The sequence below is a fragment of the Tasmannia lanceolata genome, unplaced genomic scaffold (assembly GCF_043159265.1).
Source record: "Tasmannia lanceolata isolate RefF3 unplaced genomic scaffold, GAP_Taslan_0.1 ptg000015l, whole genome shotgun sequence".
Lineage (NCBI taxonomy): Eukaryota > Viridiplantae > Streptophyta > Magnoliopsida > Canellales > Winteraceae > Tasmannia > Tasmannia lanceolata.
In genome coordinates, this window is record NW_027518692.1 from 39,361,131 (window position 1) to 39,385,128 (window position 23,998).

Here is a 23,998-nt window from a genome sequence, read left to right on the forward strand (position 1 = left end):
TTTTTTACTTGGGACAGCCCCTCTACTGTAAAAGAGGCTGCCCCAAGTAGCAAAAAAGGGGCCAATACATAACTTCCCCATAAAACTTACCTAAGATATTGGGATTTGTTAGGGACCATCACAAAATGGCATTTCGCCGCTGGCTGTTGCATGTGAGAGAAGCTACCTCAGATTAATTAAATGAATAGGACAAAATATGATGACAAGTGAGCCTGTATGGTTGCTCTCTCTTGCAACAGCTAACAGGGATATGCTTTTCCGAGATGTTCCATAGCAAATCCCAATGCTCTGTTTGGATGCCGGTTTTTTTTTTTTCCTGGGATTTATGTGGGTAAAGGTAGGAGACAAAAGAAGGGACAAGCATTAATTAGAGAAAGATATTATGATGAGTGGAGAGAGAGAGAGGGTAGAGAGAGAAAGAGAGAACACCATTTTCAAGACAAGATTTTGCTGATGTCAGCAAGAAAAAGCTGATGTGACCACTAAACCTTTACCCACATAAATCCTGGGAACAAAAAAAACCAGCAACCAAACAGAGCGTAAGAGAATTATGTCCCTTATAATTATATTAAGACCTTTGCAATGTTTTGGCAACCATGAAACTTTTTTTCCATGAATGTTTTTTCAAGTGGTAAGCGAGGGTTAAGGAGGACTGGAGAAAGAGGGACTTGAGAGGGCATGGATGAGGAGAGGGTGAGAAGTTTATAGAAAATAGGGAAAATATTGAGTGGAGTTCCCCCCCTCCCCCATCCCTCTACGACCCTCCATCACCATTGGGTAAGCTAACATTCCATGGGGAAAAAAAACAAATCATGATGGTCTTAATAACAAAGTTGATAATTCGCCCAATGGCGGTTGAGTCGGGTTGAAGCCAATCCTAGCCCAATCTGAGGAGCATTATGTCGACCCAACTCAAGCCCTTGGGTCGAGAAGAGTCAACCTTAACCTCTTAACCCTAACAGAAGCCATCTAACTTTATTTTCCAAATCGGGTCAGGCTGGCAGGAAGCAAAATAGAAAAAAAAAGAAAAAAAAATCATCCTACGATCTTGAAAATCATGTTAAAATTAGAGGATCAGGGGTAAGGTAGGTTCAGGAAGGGTCAGGTTGCCCAGTGCCTCAACCCTAATCCAACCTGAAATTAAATTGGGTTGGCCTTTCCCAACTCTAACCGGACCCAATCGGAGGAAACAACAACTCAACCTGATCCAAAATCGGTTCGAGTCCATCGACTTCGGGCTGAGCCCGGCCCATTTGTACCCCCACCAACTGCAAGCTTAGGAATTTTTCTGTTCAAGCTGAGTAATTTTGATAATAACACTCCTTTATCTTTTACAAATTTTAAAAACTAATTAGGTAATTTAAAGGCTGTAATTATTCCAAAAAAGCTAAGAAACAGCTAATAAAAGATGTTGTTCCTATATGATGAATGAAGGGACAACCGCACATAAAACAGCCTGTAGTCCCCACTCAATAATTGTTTTTCCCTCCACTTGCATCCATCTGGCCTCTCGCTGGCAAAATCCGTCTTCTTCTTCATCTTCTTCTTCTCTCCCTCTCTCATTCAATCCTCTAAAAAAAACTCAAAAACCCAACACTCATTTCTCCCTTCTTTCTCTTATATTCAAAGAGAGAAAGAAAAGAGATAAAAAGATAAACAACACGATGCTTCCTCACACTTATTGCATATTTCTCATTTTCCTTATCTCTCAATCATTCATATTAGCAGAAAATTCTCAGAGCAAGAATTCATCCAGCATATACGAAGTTCTTCGATTGAATGGTCTTCCTATAGGTTTACTCCCAAAGGGTGTGAGCAATTTTAGTTTCGATGATGAAGGCCGATTTGAGGTTTATTTAGATGAGGCTTGTAATGCAAAATTTGAAAATGAAGTTCATTATGATCGGAATGTGTCGGGGACTTTGAGTTATGGCCAGATCAGGGCACTCTCTGGGATTTCTGCTCAAGAACTCTTCCTTTGGTTCCCTGTTAAAGGGATTCGTGTAGATATTCCGAGTTCTGGTCTGATTTATTTTGATGTTGGTGTTGTCTATAAGCAGTTTTCTCTTTCACTTTTCGAGACTCCGCCGGATTGCCAGGCAGAGGCCAGCAACAACCACCCACTTGGGCTCCCACTGCAGGTTCTCTCCTGTCCCTTCTTTTTCCCTTTTATATCAATCTGCTATTCATTTCTGATGATTTTCTTTTTTATCTCTTGATTTTGATTTCTGCCTTGTTGGAAGTGAGGCTTTTTTATCTGGGTTTTTGTTATGAACCCGAATCGGTTCGCGACGTGATTGGTCTTCTTAGAGGGATGTTGAAGTATAAATGATTAAATAACAAGCTTACGCTTTTGAAGGAATTGGTTGTCCCACATGGTATCAGAGCTATTGCCTCACGACAGCAGGTTTTAGATTCAAAACCCAATCTTAGTCACAAATATCGTTCTCGGGAATTTCACGGCGAAGGAAAATCTCTGGATATATAATTTTTAATTTTTTTTTTCTGGTTTATTTCTGGAAAAACTGATAGAACACTGTTATATCAGAATAGAAAATAGAGAAGAAGAATAATCAAAAAGGAGAAAGATGAAGAAAAAATGGGTTAATTCGAGGAAACTCAAGCCTCCAATGTGCTATAGCACTAAACGTGATTATTTCCTTGCTGAGTAGCAATACACCATCTACATGTTATAGAAATTAGGGAGAGTAAAATCGGAAATAGAAAAAAGTAGAAAAAGAAAAGGAATAAGAAAAGGAAAATAAGGAAACCTACTACAATAGAAATGATCTGATGAAGGAAAACTAGTTATAGCATTCCTCCACCCTTAATTTCAACCTTGTCCTCAAGGTCGATTAGTAATAAACTCTGGAATTTCTGTTGCATTGGGAAGGCATCATGCTCCTTCCGCACTAGCTTTTCCATACGATGATTGCTGATCGTAGTCGCGCTTCTTCCACCTCTTCCCCTAATAGTCACTCTTTTCCCCTTCAATGAAAATTGCATAAGAAATTTGGAAAAATTCAAGTAATATCTCCTAGAGTACGCAACCACCAGACTCCCAGGACTAGATCACAACCATCTATCGATAATAGAAACAAATCTATGACTAACTCTTGATCTTGTATGGAAATTTTCATATTGGAGCATTTTCCCATATTAATTAAGGTTCGACCATCTCCTATGTTAACCTCAAATTTATTAGAGTGTTCAACAGGGCAAGAGTCTTTTGGCAATCCTAACGTTAAGAAATTATTTGTACGACCCGAGTCAATTAAAATCATCATGTGCTCACGTTTGATGTATCCCTTGACCTACATAGTGGGGGGAGTAGAATTTCCTACTAAAGCATGTACAGAAATGGCAAGTATATCATCACCACCTTCTTGATCAGGATCCTCATGATCTGATCAACCCTGATCAACCCTTATCCTCATCCTATCCGTTGGGATCGTCCACTGGCTTGATCATCAAAAGCCGTTTTTGTCCGCAATGATGACCAAATGCCATTTCTTATCACAGTGCCAACTTAGCCCCTTCGTCATTTGGTCCTTGAGTTCCTCTTCCATCAATCGCTTCACGTGCATGTTACGAACCGTGGATGCGATGCGACCTTCTCGAAGTAGATCAGGGGGTCCAGTAGTAGAGCCTTCATATGAACGTCTCTTTCCTCTTGCAATCGTGCATAAGAGATAGCCGCCGTCAAAGTGCGAGGATAATACATCTTTACTTCCTGTCTAATGTCTGGACAGAGTCCTGCTACAAACGTCCCAACCAATTACTGCTCTAACCAGTCTCGAGCTCAATTGGAGAGGCATTCGCAGCGGCCTTGATATTCAACTAACCATGGACATATTCGTACCCATATGGGCCAAAACGAACCAATCGAACCTCCACGAATCCTTTCTTGGTTGGAACTCCATGGAATGTTGCTTTAAACCAATCATACCATTGGGTATCATCCATCCAATTAGATCATTACCATCCAATCAGATTGATGGAAGCGATTGCGACCCTGAGATCCTTCGTCGTCAGATAGAATCAGAAATATCGTTCCTCTCAGGACACCCATCCAACTAGTTTTGTACCATCCCATCACGGAAACTCTATTTTCATGCGAGGAAAATTTTGATCTGGATCAATATATGTTTCGCCTCCTCGATTATCTTGTCCATCGGTATGATCATGAAAGTTTGTAGCGCCTTGTTCAGATCGATCCCTATGCACAATGGTAGATTCAAACACTAGATCAATTCTATCTTGGGTGGCCATCACCTTTGGAGGATTGGGATTTTGAGAGAGAAATTCTGTAAACATCTTTAATATATTCGTTTCGAGGGTTTGGATTCTTGATTCAAGCCATGATTCGATCTATGCATCCCTTGCATCTAACTTCGCTTCCTAGGCTTGCTCTTTTGAGGATGACCCATTCTTATTGCCTGTAGTCAGGGAGTAAGCCTTTAGATCTTTGATTCCAAGCTCATTCTTTTGAAGGAGCATGAGAGGCATCCACCAGAAAAATGCTTTGATACCAACTTGATAGAACACTGTTTTATCAAAACAGAAAATAGAGAAGAAGAATAATTAAATAGGAGAAAGATAGAGAAAAGAATGAGTTAATTCGAGGAAACTGAGGCCTCCAAGCCATACGACATCTACATGTTTTAGAAATTAAGCAGAACGAAATTGGATATAAAAATAAGTAGAAAACGAAAAGGAAAATAAGGAAACCTACTTCAATAGAATTGATCTAAAGAAAGAAGACGGGTTCTAACAAAAAATGCTAAAATTATTTTAAAATATCATTACGTGCACACCCCTCTTACAACCTGATTTGACGTGAAAAGTGGGCGACTTTATGTCAAATCGCGTTATAAGGGGGGTGTGCAAGTACTGCAGGGGGTGAAAATATCATCACCCTAAAAATATTGTGATGTTATTGCGGTAAATGAATAAAATGAAAATATCGGTATATATGTTTTTTTAAATTCTCGGGATTATTTTTGGATTTTGTCGTTTTATCAAAATGTCACGACAAAATCATTGTGTTTTGCCATTAAAAAAAATCACTATATTTTGAAAATGCCGGAGATATATAACCTTCAAAAAAAAATGCGCAGATATTTACAACACAGAACCCAATGACTCCTTGATATTAAAAATCCACATGTATGACCAACCCAAAAGAGGGGCCACATGTGCCACGTGTACGGCCAACCCAAAAAAAAAGAGGCCATAGTTGAGGAGGAGTGTTGAAGTATAAATGTTTAAATAACTCCAACTCTAACAGCTTAAGCTTTTAGAGTAATTGGTTGTTTCACAAGGGAAGATCAGCCTCTTGACCCGCTTCGACGGAAGGGTCAGTCCTCCGTGTGCAAAGACACAATTTTCTAGATAAATTTCTTTGTTAATTTTGAAAAAGGCTACTTATGTGTTATTTATACCAAATAGAAAACTCACTTGCCACTTCTTGTAAAACTCTCCTACCCAAGCTAATCTAGACACCTTAAACCTTATCTCTAGGACTCCTACCCATACCAAGAAATCTCTACAAACTCCAAATATCTAAACTAATTTATCAATTTCATCCTAAGGGGGACCTATCTAGGCATGTAAGAGTTTTCTACATATTTGTTGTGGGTTTCTGCTTCTTGGTATTTATGTAAGTTTGTCTGTCTCAGTCTTCTTCTTTTTCCTTTCCACTGATTTCCTGGATGACCTTATTTTTTCTTCTCTCTCCTCTTGCCTTGAACATGAGGACTGAGATTTGTCACTTGAAAAGAAAAAAACAATTGATTGATTTATTGAATTCATCTGATCAAGTCAAATTTTCTTATTGATAATATCAATGTTTCTTCTTTGTTTGAAATTGCTCTGACAACTCCATTCCTATTGAGAATTGCAGGGTGAATCTAGAAAGCTCCGGTATGAATACAACTATGAGCATTTCCAAAGAGCCGTTGTATAGAATTTTCCGCATTATTACCATTAAGGAGTGCAGATAGATTTGCAATGGATGGGTTTCCTTTCCCGTTAAGGACTGTCTAAGTGAATCTGTGGTTTTGGTTAGGATATGCTTGTATGGTGTGTGCTTGAATTAGAGTGCAGACTAGTTGGGCGGCTCGTTCCCTCCATCCCCACAGGAACAATTTTGATTCAGACGAAGAAAGGAGGATCAGATAATCACTTCCTACGAACTGCCATGCCCACGATGGTAAAAGGTGGGTTGAAATGAATGGAGTAACCATTTGAGGTGATTTCAAAGAATAATTCTCTTCTATACTGTGCTGGTTGTTCATTTTATATCTTACAAAATTCTCTGTGAAGAGATGTACTCTTTTCTTGAAAAGAAGCGGTCGAGTTGTCTCTGCTATATGTCGTCAGTTGGGATGGTTCCATAATGGCTACTTTTACTATGGTGAGTGCTGCTGAATTAATTCTGTGTATGCGAGAAATATCTGTGTTTATGTAATATCCATGCTCATCTTAGAATGAGGCCAGTAGTGCATAGCCTTCATAGGAAAATGAAATTTGCTTCCTTTCTTTCTTTATTTGATTTAATGTGTTAGCCACATTGGGATCTCTGTTGCCTGTGTTTTAGTTTAAGTTACTGTTTCAAATTTAATTCTGTAGTCGGCTTGTATATAGGAGTGAATAATGAAACATAAGTGCAGGGAAGGGAAATACATCTGTTTTATAAGTTTCAACCAATTTGTGCTTGAATGTTTTAGTCAGTAGCCATTTCCATACTTAATTTTATGTACTGAATTCCTCAATGCATGAGCAAGTGTGTTTTATAGTAGCAGTTGGGTGTACATCTCAAGGTATAAGGGTAATCCCTACATCTTATCATACTAAGCGGGTCATTTTTCAAGGAGCCAAAAATTTTCCGTTGGGGTAGACAGATTTAGAGGAATCAAGCCTGTGAAGGCTAAGGGATGCCAATGCTGCAAATGACACGAAAAGCTCACCCGCTGTGCGATAATGCATTGGGGTGTTACTGGGATGTACATCTTCATTGATGATTAAATTGCATAAGGTAATCCTTTCTGAAGATCCAATGATGCCAACCTCATAAGAGAGGTTTGCTCCTGTTCTCCTTCACGATTGTTGTGGGATATGGTTTAGAAATGGCAAGAAGGGTGCTTGGTTTGTATAAACTGTTTGATCAGAAAACAGGGAAAGCAAGCCAGGGCTCCTCCTCTTATGAAATCTAGTTGGGTAACACTGCAATATGTACACATTTCCTTACCTTACAGTATAACATCATGAAAGGAGACTGGTATGATAATATTCTTCTCTTGAAGTTAGAGGAGCCCATACTAGAGATTTGGCTTGAATCCAAGGGGAGAAGTTTCCGTAATCCAGGAAAGTTCATCTATAAGGATTTTACTAGTGGTGTGTGTGGCCTACAAATTAAATTTGGCTATGAGCTGTAAAACGAACTTCATTCATCGGGTTTGCTATTGTGGCAATGACCAGTTAAAGCAGAAGACTATGCTATTGCATTGGAAGGCAGTGTTTGATGGTTGGTTTGGAATGGTCCTCCTTTTTGAAAAATAAACCATGAGCTTGATTCTGTAACAGTGTTGGTCAAACAGAAGAGTGGCCTTCCCATCTATGTTTGGTTGCACCCGCGATCTTTGCTCTGTATCCTTACATATCATATGCTTGCAGGGAAGGAATCAGTGAGATTTGAAAGGGATGGTGGGCATGTATTCTGGAACAGGTTTAATGAGAGATATCCTTCAACAGGGTCAATCTTAACTCCATAGTTTTCTGAATATCCAAGTGAAGTTCATATGACCGTTGAAGCTTCCAGTACTGCTCAAGAAAAACATCTGAGGGCTTTTAGAAAATGGTTTTAACATCCAGGACTAGCAGCACAGTGACAGTATCATCGCCATGATCGGCAGAGAAATGGCGATTGATGAGGGAACTGACGGTTGTGATTTGCAGCCATTGGGACCAGGGTTTTCTGCTGGTTAAGGAAGTTGAACATTGCCTCGCAGAGATTGCCATAGCTTATATTTCATGTTTGTCTGGTAACCTTTTTTCAACGGTCGTCTTCCTAAATTTGCAAGGTAAAATGTACATCTAGGCTATATTTGTTATACATAAATCTTTATGATCGGATCCCTTTGGATCTTTGGCTATCAAAATGAAAGATTAACATTCACTTAAAGAGAGGTAGAAAGTATACTGTTAGCCATGGTTGGCATTTGCTTAAGCTTTCCCAGCGAGCGCATGAGGTATCCTTCTCAAAAGCACCCAAAAGGTCTTCTCTCCCCTCCCTCTTCTTGGCCAAATAGAAGCTTTTAGCACTTGAAAAGAGCTCACGCTCTTTGTTGCTCTCCAAAACGAGATGTGAGTGTATATTTGAGTGAAGTGTATGGGAAGAGGGACCTTTGGGCTATATATATTAACAACATGCACAAGCTTCCATCAATCTTTTCACTTCCAAAATTAGCCTCTAATCTTAGCAATGGCTATGCTCATCAAAAAATGTTAAGCACATCTTTAGAACGGCACATGCCCATTGTTTCCTTGTAGAATGAGCTCATGCCCATGCCGCCACAAATGGAAACATTCTAACCATCTCCCAATTGGCCAGTGTGGGCTTTCACATTCTCATTCTTTATGATTGGCATACTTTATGTCTAATGCTTCTGCGACTATTCTTCTTCAATGAAGACAATAGCAACGGATCATGTAATCATTGGATTAATTCAACCCAATAACCTCTCTATGATCAAAGAGTCAGTATCCTCACTAACATGCATACGATCAACCTTATGGTCCACTATAAGTATTTTACTCACATTCTGCTTCTTTTACAACATTCATTTATGTTCACAAAACTAAGAAAATGGAACAAGATCAAACTCAAGGTGATCACAATACAAATGCTTAAAACCCTCATGCGGACTCTCACTATTCAACATACTAGCCTTATCCACCAACCCAAGCCATCTCTCACCGTTTAATAAACTAAAATTCCATGAAAAAAAAAATCAAATTTTGCCAAACATGTCCTTAGTGTAAATTTTTTTACTTTTTAATCTTTTTTTATAAAAATCTATTTTTTTTAAACTATACGCGTAAAAGTCTATAGCATATAAACTTAAAATTTTTAACTATTTTGATGCAAAACTTCGAGTTTTAATCCTATTGGCTTAAAATTTCCACCATTTTAATCTTATTAGCTTAAAAATCTATCTTTTTAATCCCGCTAGCATAAAAATACAACCTTTTTTTATAAAAGTCTATTTTTTTTTTTTTCAACTTCTATTTGCCTAGAAAATGATTACTAAACTTTTAATTATTTTAGCATAAAAATCTGACTTTTCAATCCTATTGTATAAAATTATAAATTTTTAAAACTAGCGGGTTAAAAATCCATTGACCTACATAAAAATCTGATATTTTAATCTTATCAGGGTAAAAATCAGAATTTTTAATCCTATTAGTTTAAAAATCTAAATTTTTAATCCAATATATAAACATTCTTATTTCTAAAAGTAGAGGCCTATAAGTTCATCAACATTTTCCGCAAAAAATGTTTTTCTTGCAATCCAAACATGGCCTAAAAGTAGTAATGTAAAACTGTAAAATCCCCAAGATAAAAATACCTGAGAAAAATAAAACAACAAAGTATAATCACGTTTTTTGTATATTTAGAAGAAAATTTAAAAACTCATGAAAAAAAAATTCCTGAAAAATGAGTTATCCAAACAATGAAAAACTCACATTCCAACAAAAGTTTTTCACCTTTTTAGATAATTGAATCCATCGGGCCCTGTTTGGATTGGAAGAATAAAAATTTTTCCAGGGAAATGATTTCTTTTACATGATTTAGAGAGCGAAATGATAAATTAAAGTGATGTCCAAGAAAAACATTTCTGGTAGAAAAATTTATTGGAAAAAAACTTTCTTTCCAAAATCTAGAGCAGTATGATATGAATGTGGTTAATTTAGAGAGATATTATCATAATTGAAGGTCCCTAGGAGTTAAAATTGAATAGGGTTGGTTGAATTTATCGTTTATAGTGTATAAAAAAGTAAGAATTATAGAAGGGATTTTTGCTTATTAGTCCCTACATGGCAAAATAATTGCTTAATAGTCCCTAACAAAAGCATATTTTCCAAACAGTCCTACTTTTGAAAACTAATTGCTAAATGTTCCCTAAAACTAACATACGTCAATTTTCTCCATTTAAAATGGCAGTTTTACCCACAACTCCTTTAATCGATTTTAGCTTATTTTGATTTTCCTTCCAATATTTTTGGAAATAAATTAGGAAATAGGAGATTTATTTTCACCTATTTCCTAATTTTTTTCCAGGAAATCAAAATAAGTTAAAACAGATTAACGGGGTTGGTGTAAATTTGCCATTTTAAAATTTTTAACGGAGAAAATTGAAGTATGTTAGTTTTAGGGACCTTTTAGCAATTAGTTTTCATCATGTAGGGACTATTAAGAGAAAAAAAGGTTTTATAGAAATATTTTTCCTTTCCAAACTTTTCCATAAAATTGTTGGAATCTAAACAGGTTGTACATGATGTCATCCGTTGTGTTATTCGAGAAACCCATATTTCATCCATGTCATCCGTTTTGTTTCTCCACAGTATTGTCGTCCGTTTTCCGCCCCATTCCTCGCTTTTCTCTTTCTCTCTCTTCTTCTTCTTCTTCTATCAGATGGTTTCATCTCTTACAGTAGCCTCATCAGTTACTCCTTCTGTAACAAATACCTCGTGTTCATCCTCCCAACGCTATAATGGTCTGGCAAATGTCTCCTTCCGTCTTTCTTCCAAGCCGAACCTTTTCTTCTCTACCAAGGTAACAAAAACCTTCATTCTTCTTCTTCTTCTTCTTCTTTCCTTAAATTACCAAATCGTTACGAATCATTTAGGTTTTTTACCTCCAGTTCGTAACCCTCGCTTTTTTTGTTTTAAATTTTCCTTCCTCCCCTTTGGGCTTCAAATTGCACGATTCTTTCCCGATCTGGAAATTGAGGTCTAGGATGAATCTGAGACGTTTGCGAGGAGCAGTTTTTTTTTCCCTCTTCCCGAATCGGATTATCGGAAGATTCTTGTTAATCTTTATGTAATTTTTTTTTAAATATGAAAAATATAAAAAAAAACCAGAAATTATTAAAAATTGAAACAACATAATCCATTCTAAGCTCAAGGTTGTAAACATCCAATATTTACTTAAAGACCAAATTATGAGATTTTTTTTACCGGCTTTTGGGAGTTAATAATGTTTGGACATGATACTCAACTCAACTCAATAAAGCCTTTGTCCCAAACTAGTTGGGGTCGGCTAAATGAAACCTTTGGAAAAATTTCATGAATAAGGAATCTAATCCTGGCTCTAGTTGGGTTCTTCTACGGATCATTTTTCTTCCATTCTATCCTATCCGTCATGTTCTCTGTTATGTTCCTAGCTATCAAGTCTTTCCTCACTGTTTCTATCCAAGTTGTTTTCGGTCTGCCCCTATCTCTTTTTACTCCATCAATTTGACACGAGTCGCCTCTTCTCACCGGAGCATCCAAAGGCCTACGTTGGATATGTCCAAACCATCTTAAACAGTGCTCTCTCATCTTCTCCTCAATTGGTGCCACCCCCACCTTTTTACGAATGTCTTCATTTTTAATTATATCTAACCTTGTGTGGCCTCACATCCTTCTAAGCATTCGCATCTCCGCTACACTCATCTTATGCACATGCTGCTTCTTGGTGGCCCAACATTCTGAGCCGTACAGCTGGCCTCACAGCCGTCTTATAAAACTTTCCCTTAAACTTGGTAGGGATTTTACAACCTCACAGAACTCCTGAGGCAAGCTTCCACTTCAACCAACCTGCTCTTATTTTATGGTTAACATCCTCTTCAATCCTTCCTTCCTTATGTAGAATTGAACCAAGATAGCGAAAGATATCCCACTTAGGTACCTCATGTCCAGTCACATTTACTACATTCTCGTCCCGTCTCCTTACATTACTAAAGTTGCATTCCATATATTCTATCTTAGTTCTTGGATTCCAAAGTAGTTCACCATAATTCTAACTTAGCATTTACTCCTGCTTTGGTTTCGTCGATTAATACTATGCCATCTGCAAATAACATACACACATCACCTCATCCTGGATACCCTCCATAAGCTCATCCATAACTAGCGTAAAAAGATAAGGGCTTAGAGTTGATCCTTGGTGCAATCCTATTGTAATTGGAAACTCACTAGACGTGCCATCCGTGGTTCTGACGCTAATTACTACTTCATCGTGCATAGCCTTAATCACGTCAACATATTTAGCAGGCACTTTTTTCCTTTCAAGGACCCACCACATAACACTCCTAGGAATCCTATCATACGCTTTCTCCAAATCAATGAAAACCATATGAAGGTCCTTTTTATTTTCTCTAAATCTCTCCATTAACCTCCCAATCAAGAAGATAGCTTCCATAGTCGATCGTCTGGGCATGAAACTAAACTGATTCTCTGACACCTTAGTCTATGCTCAATTACCCTCTCCCAAAGCTTCACGGTGTGACTCATTAGCTTAAATTTGGACATGATACAATTTATAAATTATTAAAATTGGAAAAATACCACATTGTTTGGAAGTTAAGATTTTGACTTGGCCCGATTTTCTTGAATTTTGTACTAGAACTGGAAAGTTGGCATTTTATCCTTTTAGAATTGGGTCTTGATACTATTTTTAATAAATTCAAATGGTGGGTATTCCCTTATTTACATATAAACTTAAGTAAATGGATATTTACTTAATTTACATGTAAATACTAAGAAGAGGAAAGAAGAGAACAAAACCAAGAAGAGACAAAAAGAGTAGAAGAAACACAACTAAAATATAGTATTTCGGATGAAACGTACCATTTTGTTCGAAATTCGTGATTTTGACCGAAACGAACGAAATGGACTGAAATTCGGAACGATTATTTGCCGTTTCGTTCCAATCATTAAAAAAAGGGCATTCCATTTCGGAACAAAATATTTCGTTCGTTTAGGACGAAACGAAACGAATTTAATAACCAAGCTCCATATGATCTACATGGTCAATTGTCCCAAACAAAATATTTGTTCGTTTCGGACGAAATGAAACAAATTTAATAACTAAGCTCCAGATGATCTACATGGTCAATTGTCCCATCATACCGATCGATCTGAGGCATTTTGAACCCCTAGGGCAGCGGTGTTCAGAGGATTTCCTAGGTAAAAGTCAGCTCACCTGAAAATAACTCCTCTCCTTTTGCAACCTTTTTTTTATGATGGGTATGATCTTTCGATCTATCTCCTTGAATTTCCTTTGGACCTGAGCTGTCGTAGAGATCAACTCTACGGAACGAGGCGCAGTGTGTTTAGGGCGATAAGTTTGATCGGGGCTAGAGACTGACTCAGAGCCAACCCTTCTTCTGGTTGCCGGGGGGGGAGGGAGTAGGCCTTCCTGGACCGACCTCTCTTCTTGGGGCTAACCAGTGTTGCAACCTGCCAGTTGTTGGACTAAGCTGGTCCGGTTAACAACTTGTCTAGGTCATCAATCCATTCTGTCGGGTCGGCAGCTTCAACCTGCTGCACTTGTAGGGTTGGCAATTTCACGCGTGAAAACAGGGATCCGCCTAGCCCCGCACGGGGCGGGGATTCTCCGGCTTGGAACGGGGGCGAGGACTTAAAAAATTCCCCGAAGCGGGGACAGAGTGGGGATGGAGATGGACCTGCCCCGCCCCGTTTTAATATGCAAGCCATTATCAATATCCTCTTATTTTAGTACTGTTTTAGTGTTTTTTTTGTTAACAATAAATATTTCTTTTAGGCTAGTGATATTGGCACTACCATATTTTGATAAGTGCACAGACATAGCTTGTCTTTTTCTTTTTTATGGGCGTTAAAAAGTTTTTTTGAGGTGTGGTTTTTTGTTCGCGGCGGGGACGGAGATTCCCCGCCTTCCTCAAAGCGGGGGCGGGGAATTTTCCTTTCGGCGGGGACAGGAACGGGGAATGCAACATCCTACCCCGCCCCATTGCCAGCCCTATGCACTCACGAAGCAGGTTTTAGGAACCACTCGTAGGAGGGGACTACCCTTCTCTGTGGGTGTACACGTCTCGGTTAGTGTCCTTGCTCATGTTCTGGCCACTTCTCCTTGGTTCCATGGCTGGAAACTTTGTTGACTTCGTTAGATAGCTACATGGTGGAAAAATAAAGAGAGAGATGATGAGAGAAGTGAGACAGAGAATGCGTGAGAGGAAGAGTTATGCTCTCTCCACACGAAAATATATTTATATGTAAGTGTGGAATACAAAGACAAAAATACCCTTAATGAAGGGCGTGCATCTAATACTCCCCCTCAAGCTGGAATGTATACACCATACATTCCAAGCTTGTTACAAGCATCCTTTAACCTAGCTGGCCTTACTGGTTTAGTGAACACATCTGCGAGTTGATCAGCTGATCGAGTGAACATATTGCATATCTTGCCTCGTTGAATTATCTGACGAAGGAAGTGACAGTCTACCTCAATATGTTTGGTTCTCTCATGAAAAACTGGATTAGTGGCAATATAAATTGCAAATTTGTTATCACAATATAATCGTGCTGGATCAGAAGATGAAATTCCAATCTCAGACAAAGTGTAACTAAATCAATTCTCCGCTGGTGTATGACATAGCCCTGTATTATGCTTCTGCACTAGATTTGGACGCAATGTCTTGCTTCCTACTTCTCCAAGACACCATATTACCTCCAACGAAGGTGCAATAGCCAATTGTAGACCTTTTATCTGCAGGAGATCCTGCCCAATGAGATGTGCGAGGAGAATTATAAATTGACTAACAATTCCCACTATATACGAGATATCAGGATGAGTGACTGTCAAATAAATCATCTTCCCAACAAGTCTCCTGTATTGTCCTGGATTTTCCATCAAATCTTCTTGATCTGGAAGGAGTTTAACATTAGGATCCATAGGTGTTGATGCAGGTTTTACCCCCATAGAGCCTCTCTTCCAATATGTCTAAAGTATACTTTCTCTATGACAAAGAAAGCCCATAACGAGAACGCGCTACCTCGATGCCAAGAAAATATCTGAGGAATCCCAAATCTTTGGCGGAAAACTCTCCTTGGAGGAAAGTCTTTAATATCCGTATACCAACTTGGTAATTTCCCATGATCACAATATCATCCACATATACTATCAAGAAGATATGCCCAGCAGTGGACTGATAGCTGAAAACTGAGTAATCAACTGTGCATTGTTTCATGCCAAATCGCATGACTGCGAACCTCCCAAGCCATGCCCTCAGAGAAAGAAGCACCCGCTCTGAAGCTAGCTTTCGTTCTAACCCGATCTTATATCTCTCATCATGAAATGAGCTACCTATCTGAATGTTGAAGATGCACCAGCCACTCCATATGACATTGGGAGAGAGTGTAATGGCGCCTGTTCTCATTGAATTTATGAGTGTTCACCCGAGCTCGAGATTGTTTCAACCCATAAATCGCTAACCAACAACCAACACGCACCAATAAATCTACCACAAGTAACCACCAATAAAGCCACCGACAGTAATCATCCATAACCAAAACCACAATCACCACCAACATACAACTAAGTCTGTTAACAAATCATGATCGCAAGCACAAAGACAAGGTTCCAGGACAAATAAAGAGAACAAGAAAATACACAAAAAACATAGAAGAAATGGAGTAGAATCACCAACCAACGTCCCGGAACCAACGATGTGATGAAATGAGAAAATAACTAGTTTAGAACATGAGAAAAGGAGGATTTAGGGACTGTTTGGAGAAGAACTTGTCAATATAGTGGGAAAAAGAGGGGTGCGGGTGGGTGGGGATTAGGCTATGATGGAGAAAGAGAGGTGCGAATGGGTTAGGTTTAGGTTTAGGGTTGTGCAAGTGGAGAAAAAGAGACCAAAAAATAGGGTGTGGGTGGGGGTGTGAGTGTGAGTGTCTGATGGAAGAAAAGAGGGGTGTTAAAGGTACTGATGAAGGCAAGAGTGGTGCTATGGAGGAAAAGGAGGGGTGCAAGTGGTACTGATGAAGGCAAGAGTGGTGCTATGGAGGAAAAGGAGGGGTGCGAGTGGTACTGATGGAAGAAAAGGGAGGGAGTGAGTAGTGCGAGTGGAAGATTAGGGTTAGTGTTTGTGGTTATAGCTGATTAGGGTTAGGGTTAGATTTTTGGTTGATTAGGTAGGGTTTGATTTCTTCAAGTATGAGATGCCCGATCTTCAACCTTGAAGCTCTGATACCATGTCAGATAGCTACATGATGGAAAGATAAAGAGAGATGATGAGAGAAGTCAGACAGAGAATGCATGAGAGGAAGAGAATGGCGTGGAAGAGTTATGCTCTCTCCACATGAAAATATATTTATATGTAAGTGTGGAATACAAAGACAAAAATACCCATAATGAAGGGCGTGCGTCTAACAGACTTGGCTTTTACTTTGCTTTCCACGGACACTGCCAACTGTTGCCGTTGAAATTTGACCTAAGGTTGAATGGGTCCCATCTGGAAGCACGCATGAGGAGATGACTTGCGCTTACGAACAAATGGTAAAAAGCACCCAGAGTTTGGACTTCGGGGAGGCTCTCCGATGCTTTAGTCTAATCTGGAAACAATATTATGAGCTCTTTGATGAGAACTCTAGAACTGACTGAATGCAAAAGTGATTCAGTTCCATACCTTGGAGATTGTGCCCTATTTTATAGAAAGGATTAGAGCCCTTGCTATTGGTTGGCGCCTGCCACTTGTCCGTCTTCCATTGGTGCTATGTGTCCACTCCCGATTGGTGGTGAATTTTATCCTCAACAGAGATCATTCGGATTCTAAGTAGTGAAGGGATTGATTGCATTTTTTTTTTGAAATGGTGAGGATTTTATTAAACAAAGAAAGGAGAAAACTTGCGACAGAGGTGGTCGAAGAAATACAGAGACAGAAACGAAATAAAAATAAAAATAAAAATAAAAAATAGGAACATCAAACTAGGATATGATCCAGGAGGTAGTTCGTTAAAGATCTCCACGCTCACCGTAATTGATTTGCCTCTATTTTTTAGCCGATATCCGAACGTGCGTAAAGCGAACTGGGAACCCCTCCAGATGATCTAGAATCTCATCCATTAGTGACACAAATCTCCAAGGACCGTCTATCCTCCTTAATAACATCGAGGGAGCCTCCTTCCACACAGTGGCGGAGCCAGGAATTGACACTTGGGGGGGCCAGATTAATTTACACAATGCATGCATTGGTCATTGGGGGTCCAGCTTACTAAATTTTTGTAATAAAATAGATTTTTCAATACCCTCAAAAGGGATTTTGCAAGTCAATGGGGGGGCCATGGCCCCCCTCAGGCTATATGTGCCTCCGCCCCTGCTTCCACAATAAGTCTGCCCAAGTCACTACTATCAGTAAGCTTGATTTCCTCCAGCACCACCCTCACTTTCGTCTCATTGGAGTCTAATCCCAATGAGACCCGAAAAATCCCATCTAACCGATCTGTTCTCACCTCTTAGAAAGCCCCCCATTCTAGCTTGCCCGGGGTCACTAATACTATATCCATCAAAGTTTAATTTCAACCAACCATGCTCTAGAGAGGTCCACCTAGTGATTGATTGCTTTTTTCATGATTACTAATATGCCGTGTGACTTATTGGTGCTTTGGAAGATTACCAGGGCATCTCTAAGTTGTTTTGAAGTGATGGATATTTCACTGTAGTAAAACAGGAGAAGAAATTTTCTTCGATTTTACGGATAGGCCTTGGAAATTTCTAATTGCATTGGATGTTGATTTAATCAAATTGGCAACTCTTTGGCAATTTCATTTTTCAAACAAAAAAAAAAAAACCCACATGTTCTACCTTTTATAGGCAAAAGAAAGACCAAGATCAGATCCTTTTTATCACCGCCTCCCACCCCGCCCCAAGAAATTGCTTCTATGTTGGCATTTTTTTTATTGGTTGTATGTATTTTGGAAGAGTTGTACTTATTTTTTTGGGATGAATCTGTGGTTTATTTTCTAGAGGATGATCTTGTTTTTTTCTTTGTCATTGAAACTTGTGTCTTTTAGATTGACATTCTGACAATCTTTGAAAGTCTTGCAAGTTTCTTTGTCGATTGCATGAATTCTTTATATATCATGCAGCACTAAAATTTGTATCCACATTTTAGGTTTTTCGGACTAATTGGAATCATTACCTTGTTACAAAAGCCCAGTTGAATGAGGTGAGGTTCTGTAAAAGGTCTTTTCATAGACCTGGTTTATGTTTCGGACTTTCCATTCTTCTCAGGACTTGTTTTTGGAGCCATCTGTTACGTTGAAGGCCTCTATAGATGGATCATCAAATGCTGCCGCTAACCCTTCCAACGAGTCAGAAGTACCGGAATCCGAACAAAAAGATATCAATTCTTCCCATAAGCCTTCTCCAGCAGTATCAGCATCAGAGGAATCAATATCTGAGTTTTTTACTCAAGTTGCTAGCATTGTCAAGTGCGCCCCTTTCCATTGCTCCTTGTTATCTAACGTTTAGCCCTAAAAATATGTCATTCATGTATTTGTTGTCCAGGCTCGTCGACTCTAAAGACATTGTTGAGCTACAGTTGAAGCAACGCGACTTCGAACTAATTATCCGTAAAAAGGAGGCCTTGCCTCAGGTGCAAACTCCAGTCGTTATGATGCATTCGCCCTCCCCACAAGCAGCTATATCATCACATTATGCACCTGCCCAACAGGTTGCTGCCCCAACACCTGCGGGCCCAGTTCATTCTTCGTCCCCGGCTCCTATTCCTCCACCTGCTGTCAAGTCGGCCAAGTCATCCCTTCCGTCTCTTAAATGCCCTATGGCAGGAACGTTCTATCGAAGTTCTGGACCTGGTGAACCTCCATTTGTAAAGGTGATTCTTCTACAAGTGTTGGGAATTGGATCTTGCTTATGCTTTCTTCCTGGGCTATGTCACAAATATCTAAAATATTTTGATAAAACGACTAAATCCCGAAATAATCCTGAGAATTTAAAAAAAATATGGCGATATTTTCATTTCCCGCGATAATATCACGATAATAACATGATGATATCACGGTATTTTTATGATATTTTTATTTTTTTCTTAATTAATATATTTTAAAATAATTTTCTTTCTATCATTTTCCCGATATAAACCCGAAAAAATAAAAAAGAATTAATGTATCCCGAGATTTTACCTTCCTGAGAAATTCTCGAGAACGATATTGTGACATAGTTCCTGGGAAAATATGATAAGGCTGTCTGAGATTGCAGTTCTTCTCTTTCATGCTTTCGCTTACACAATCTTTCCTTAGGTTGGAGATCAAGTTAAGAAAGGACAGGTCCTGTGCATCATTGAAGCCATGAAACTGATGAATGAAATTGAGGTACGGCGATCTCCTTTCTTTGTTGTGATGTTAAGAGTTCATGTTTGTGATAATTAAATTGTAATTCACCATCTCTCTATGGAGATTTTGTTCCTCGTTTTAGATGAGGGAGGCAATCTTCCTGTTAAGGAATAAACTTATTCTTGTGGTATGGTTGAGTATACATACGATTGATGCACTTTCTTCAAATCTAAGAAAATGAAAAATGGCCAAAAACTTGCCATCAGACATGCTTTGCTCAATGGAATGCGTTAAAGATATTGAGGAATTCATAAGAAACACAAAATTAAAAAAAGGTATAATGTCCAAGGCCTTCATATGGGACAGGAGGAATGAGAAAATGTACAGGTATTCTTTGAAAAACAAACAACAATAATCGAGTGTTACAAAGACTTAAGAGGAGGGTGAGTGTGCTGGGTAGAGTCTCAAGAGGAGTGTTTTGGGGAGAGATGTCCTTAAAAAAGGGATTTGTGGTGAAGGGGATAGGTCTAGGGTGGAGCACAACTACATCAAGAGAGACTTGGAGTTAAAAGAGGGAAGAATAGAAAGTAAGAGATATTTGGCAAGGAAGAATAATCTAGCATCTTAGGTCAAAGAGGAGTTTTTGTCGGGGAGCTTTACTTGGTTTGTAATTCATTGTTTGTTGTTTCTAGACTGAGCCTCTTATGTAAGGGTAGAATAAATATTTGCATGTTGGATTCTGTGGTCCTATAATGTGGTTGACTAATATGATATGCTCCATATTACGTTAATTTTGTAATTGTTGGTTATCCAACTCTGTTTTGAGTTCTTCCTATTTTCTAGACGAGCGTGACATTGGTGTTGTGTGCAGTGTAGCATCATGAGAGTACATGTTATATGACTAAAAGACATTGTTTGTATTTAATTAATTTTTGTTTTACACTTAAAAGTAGCCAGATCTTTCCTCACCCACGAGAAAAAAAAAGATAAAAAAGAGTAGCAAAATCTTTAAAATAATAATCATGCGTCAAAACTTAAATTGTTTATAAATAAAGGGAGCTGACATTATTGCCCTCTAAAGTTCTCTCCTTGGCTGAGCTTGTTGCAAGTTGTAACAGCCAATGATAGAAGCATAAAGAAAGAGACGGATGCCCTACAAACCAAGAACACAGTTCAGAACTTGGATTTCTGATCGGATAACTAGTTCAGAGTTGTGTGAACAACCATATTGCATTCAAGGTGTATAGTGGACTTCCTCTCATAGGTTGTTTGTGGAATTCTGGGTTAAGCAGCTTCAAAAGGGTAACTACCAATCTGTACTGGCGAGATATTACTATTTGAGTACTTTATTTCCATTAGAAAGGTTGAAATTTCTCTCTCCCACCCACCCTTGCAATACACAGATAATCTCATCACCAGGATATAAGGAAATTGTCCTTGTTGTGGATTGGATTGAATTCTCAACTACACCTCAGTTGGTTTCATCTCTTTGACTTTATCATACAATTGCCCGAACCTAGCTATTATATCAGCGATGGATTTAGTTGGGTTATCATTGTTCATCTGATGGTGCAGAACCAAAGGGGAAATCTCATATCTTCATCAAGTAGGGTTGAGATAAAAACTATTGGATGCAATTAAATAGGTAAGAACAGGGTTCAAATCAATAAATCTAAGATGTCTAATGTGCATAGGAAATCATCCAGAGTCAAAGTCAGAAAGATATAGCCAAACTTGTTAAAAAGACCGGGTTACCCGCTGAACAAAAAACCAATTGGGAAATGTAGGCCACCCCTCTGGATAATGAAAATTCAAATGAATCTCATGGGCGGAAAATGGATTTCCTCAAAAGCAGATTCCAGCAGCAAGTTCTCATCTCTCTTGGAGCGCCCTCTTCACAAAAACAACCTCAAGACCAGCTTCACACCTCATGTGCAAAGCCTTCAGAGAACCTAGACGGATCAAAATTCGCCATGTCTGAGGAGGAAGAATTAGATAAAGCAGAATCCAGATGGGCAAATAGTCGTGTTGGTTTTGTTATGGGCAAGCGCCCTTACTTCCCCGCACTCAGAGACCATTTCACAAGGACATGGAAAATAAAAGGTGCATTCCAACTGTTTGCCCTCACACATGGATTCTTCCTTTCCAAATTCACCTCGGAAGAAGATTGCTCTCAGATTCTAGAAACATAGCATAGCTTCGAAGGTCGGTCACTTCTCCTAAGACGTTCGTCTTAAGATCTTGCTCTCGAGAAACAAAACTTAGCCACAATCCCTATTTGGATCAGACTCCCTCGCCTCCACTTAAAATTCTGGACAGAGTCTGGATTAAGCAAAATAGCCAGTTGCCTTGGAAACCCTTTATACATGGACTCGCAAACTTCTGAAGCTTCAAGGCTTAGATATGCTCGAGTGTGCATTGAAATAGATATAAATTTCTCATTCCCTGATTCTATCCAAATGGCCAAGCCAAGTGGTAAAGTGATTCAACCAGTTGAGTATGAATAGCGCCCATCAGCTTGCTCAAGCTGTTTCACTTTCGACCACTCCTCCACATCCTGCCCCAAAGCCAATACTGAAGAGATAAAACCCTCTCAAAGGAAACAAGAATGGAGACCAGTTCAAAAACCCCAGCAATAAACCCACACCAAACTGGAATCCACTCTTGACACAACCCATACCCAGAAGAAAAGAGAAGAGGTCCATGAGGGTAATCCTTGCACTCAAAACCCAAATCGGAAAACTCACCTGCTGAAACTATCCTCCCCAATCCATCCCAGAAGGAAGATAAACCCGATAAAAATGTAGAAGGAATACTCTCCCCCAATCCATGCTTGACTAGGATAAATCTCAGACAAGGAGGATGAAGAAGAAAAGGAAAACGTTAATGCTCTCTACCCTGTTTCAGTTTCTTCAACTGATGGATATGCAGGTACAACAAACACTATTTTTGCTTGCTCCCTTCTCAAAACTATTCTATTTCAATCGGATGAAGAAATTGAAGATGAAACAGACACGGATGGAAACTATTCATTTGAAAGAGCCTCAGAAACAGAGTACCCGGAAGAGAGTCGGGATGAAAAATTAGAAAACTCCTTCAATATCCCATGAATGGATACCACAGAACGTTCCAAGAAAGCTCGAAGGAAGAAAGTAACATGGGCGGATGACCATTATCTAGTCAATTTAATCCCTGTGGAGCAAGATGACAGAGAAGAAGAGGATCCTGATTTGGAGGAATCCAACGAATCATGGTAGAAAGTTCCACAGAAAACTTGGCCAAAGCGTTCCCAAAGACCCCAATATACTCCCGTCAGGTTAGTCGATTATGTAACTCATAGGTATTGAGCAGTTCGAGTTAGGGATGGAGTATTGTGCCCATGTCTGTATTTTTTCTCTTTTTATCAAATAAACCGGTAGGGGTCCCCACCTAACCCCAGCTGACCCATCAAAAAAATAAAAAATAAAAAAAGAACCCCCATCGGGGAGTGAAATAGAACATGAAACCTTGAGCTCAAGCAGTGGGAGGAGAGTTGGAAATCAAAATATAATAGGGGCATATATTTTCTACAAGTGAGTAAACCCACACCCCAATATGAATATGAGTGGAGCTGGACGGGCAATTGAAAGATTCATGTTTGGTTCAGGAAGAGATCATGGAAGTTTAGTTGTGAAATGAATCTCACAACTAACCCCACGAACATTCCATGAAATATATTCTCATTGTTGCCAAATATGGTCTAAAGATTTTCTTTTACTGAGTCCTCACTATTTTATTTTCTGTTGTAGGCTGATCAATCAGGAAGAATAGTTGAGGTCCTTGCAGAAGATGGCAAGCCTGTCAGTGTGGACATGGTGAGTTTCAGTGGTTAATTGATAGTCGCAACTCACTGTATTTTTGTATGAATGAAATGTAATTTTGAAATTTTCTGCTTTCTTTGCAACCGTTTTTTTATATTTTTCCGCTTTCTTTGCAGCCATTTTTAAAAGTTTTCCGCTTTCTTTGCAGCCATTGTTCGTGATCGAACCACAGAGGTGATGCCCTGTCCGCCTTGGGGAAGAGGTCAGTTTTACTTGTTAATTTATCAGCTGAGGATTTTTTTTTTCCTTTTTTACAGACAGAGGTTTGCTGGGAATGAGTTTAGGGTGAGTATTTTGCTAAATTAACTAGTTTTGGGAATGATTATCAATTTATTATTCCTATTTACTCTTTAAATTATTTTTCTTGAGTGTTGAAATTGTTTTTAAAGGCTGAGAACATCGTCACTTCTGAAGTTTATGTAAAAACTTCCATGTTGCAAGCCCTACTTAATGAGTTTTTTATATAGTGCCCGGACGTGCATGTAACTAGACTGGAAAAAAAACTGTGTGGGGCCCACATTGTTGGATGATCCAAACCGTTCATTTGTAGGCCCCACAACTTAGGTAGCCTGTGCTACAAATATCATCTGTAGAAGATGTATACCTTGTAATTTTTAAACATGTACAGGTCAGAGGGTGTAGATGTTTGAGGCGCTGCCCATTTAAGTTGGGGCCCAACCAATGAACGGTTTGGATCATCCAATAATGTGGGCCCCACTGAGTTTTTTTGTCAGTGTTCGGGAGATATATTT

The 23,998-nt window shown here is 39.0% G+C and overlaps 2 protein-coding genes across 4 annotated transcripts; both read left to right on the forward strand.

Annotated features, from left to right (window-relative positions):
* The first annotated feature begins 1,470 nt into the window (after positions 1-1,470).
* Positions 1,471-8,136, forward strand: LOC143847180 (uncharacterized protein At5g01610-like). The gene is made up of 2 exons (XM_077355912.1): positions 1,471-2,141; positions 5,906-8,136. Exons 1-2 carry the CDS (start codon positions 1,665-1,667, stop codon positions 5,966-5,968), a joined length of 540 nt encoding a protein of 179 aa, XP_077212027.1. The 5' UTR covers positions 1,471-1,664; the 3' UTR covers positions 5,969-8,136.
* A 2,453-nt stretch (positions 8,137-10,589) lies between these two features.
* On the forward strand, positions 10,590-23,601 carry LOC143847181 (biotin carboxyl carrier protein of acetyl-CoA carboxylase, chloroplastic-like). Of its 3 annotated transcripts, XM_077355914.1 has the most exons (7): positions 10,590-10,840; positions 18,326-18,400; positions 18,434-18,525; positions 18,602-18,929; positions 19,354-19,425; positions 23,175-23,240; positions 23,395-23,601. In XM_077355914.1, exons 1-7 carry the CDS (start codon positions 10,604-10,606, stop codon positions 23,422-23,424), a joined length of 900 nt encoding a protein of 299 aa, XP_077212029.1. In that variant the 5' UTR covers positions 10,590-10,603; the 3' UTR covers positions 23,425-23,601. The 3 variants fall into 3 exon arrangements, with proteins under 3 accessions (XP_077212029.1, XP_077212030.1, XP_077212028.1); XM_077355915.1 differs by having other exon boundaries at positions 18,207-18,525; XM_077355913.1 differs by having other exon boundaries at positions 18,326-18,525.
* Positions 23,602-23,998: the final 397 nt, after the last annotated feature.

Bases quoted from the DNA above. Each gene is read 5' to 3' on its own strand.
- LOC143847180 (XM_077355912.1), top strand. From the start codon at position 1,665: ATGCTTCCTCACACTTATTGCATATTTCTCATTTTCCTTATCTCTCAA. The intron at 2,142-5,905 runs GTTCTCTCCTGT...TGAGAATTGCAG, and splicing joins CACTTGGGCTCCCACTGCAG to GGTGAATCTAGAAAGCTCCG.
- LOC143847181 (XM_077355913.1), top strand. From the start codon at position 10,604: ATGTCATCCGTTTTGTTTCTCCACAGTATTGTCGTCCGTTTTCCGCCC. The intron at 18,526-18,601 runs GTGCGCCCCTTT...TTTGTTGTCCAG, and splicing joins CAAGTTGCTAGCATTGTCAA to GCTCGTCGACTCTAAAGACA. The intron at 23,241-23,394 runs GTGAGTTTCAGT...CTTTCTTTGCAG, and splicing joins AGCCTGTCAGTGTGGACATG to CCATTGTTCGTGATCGAACC.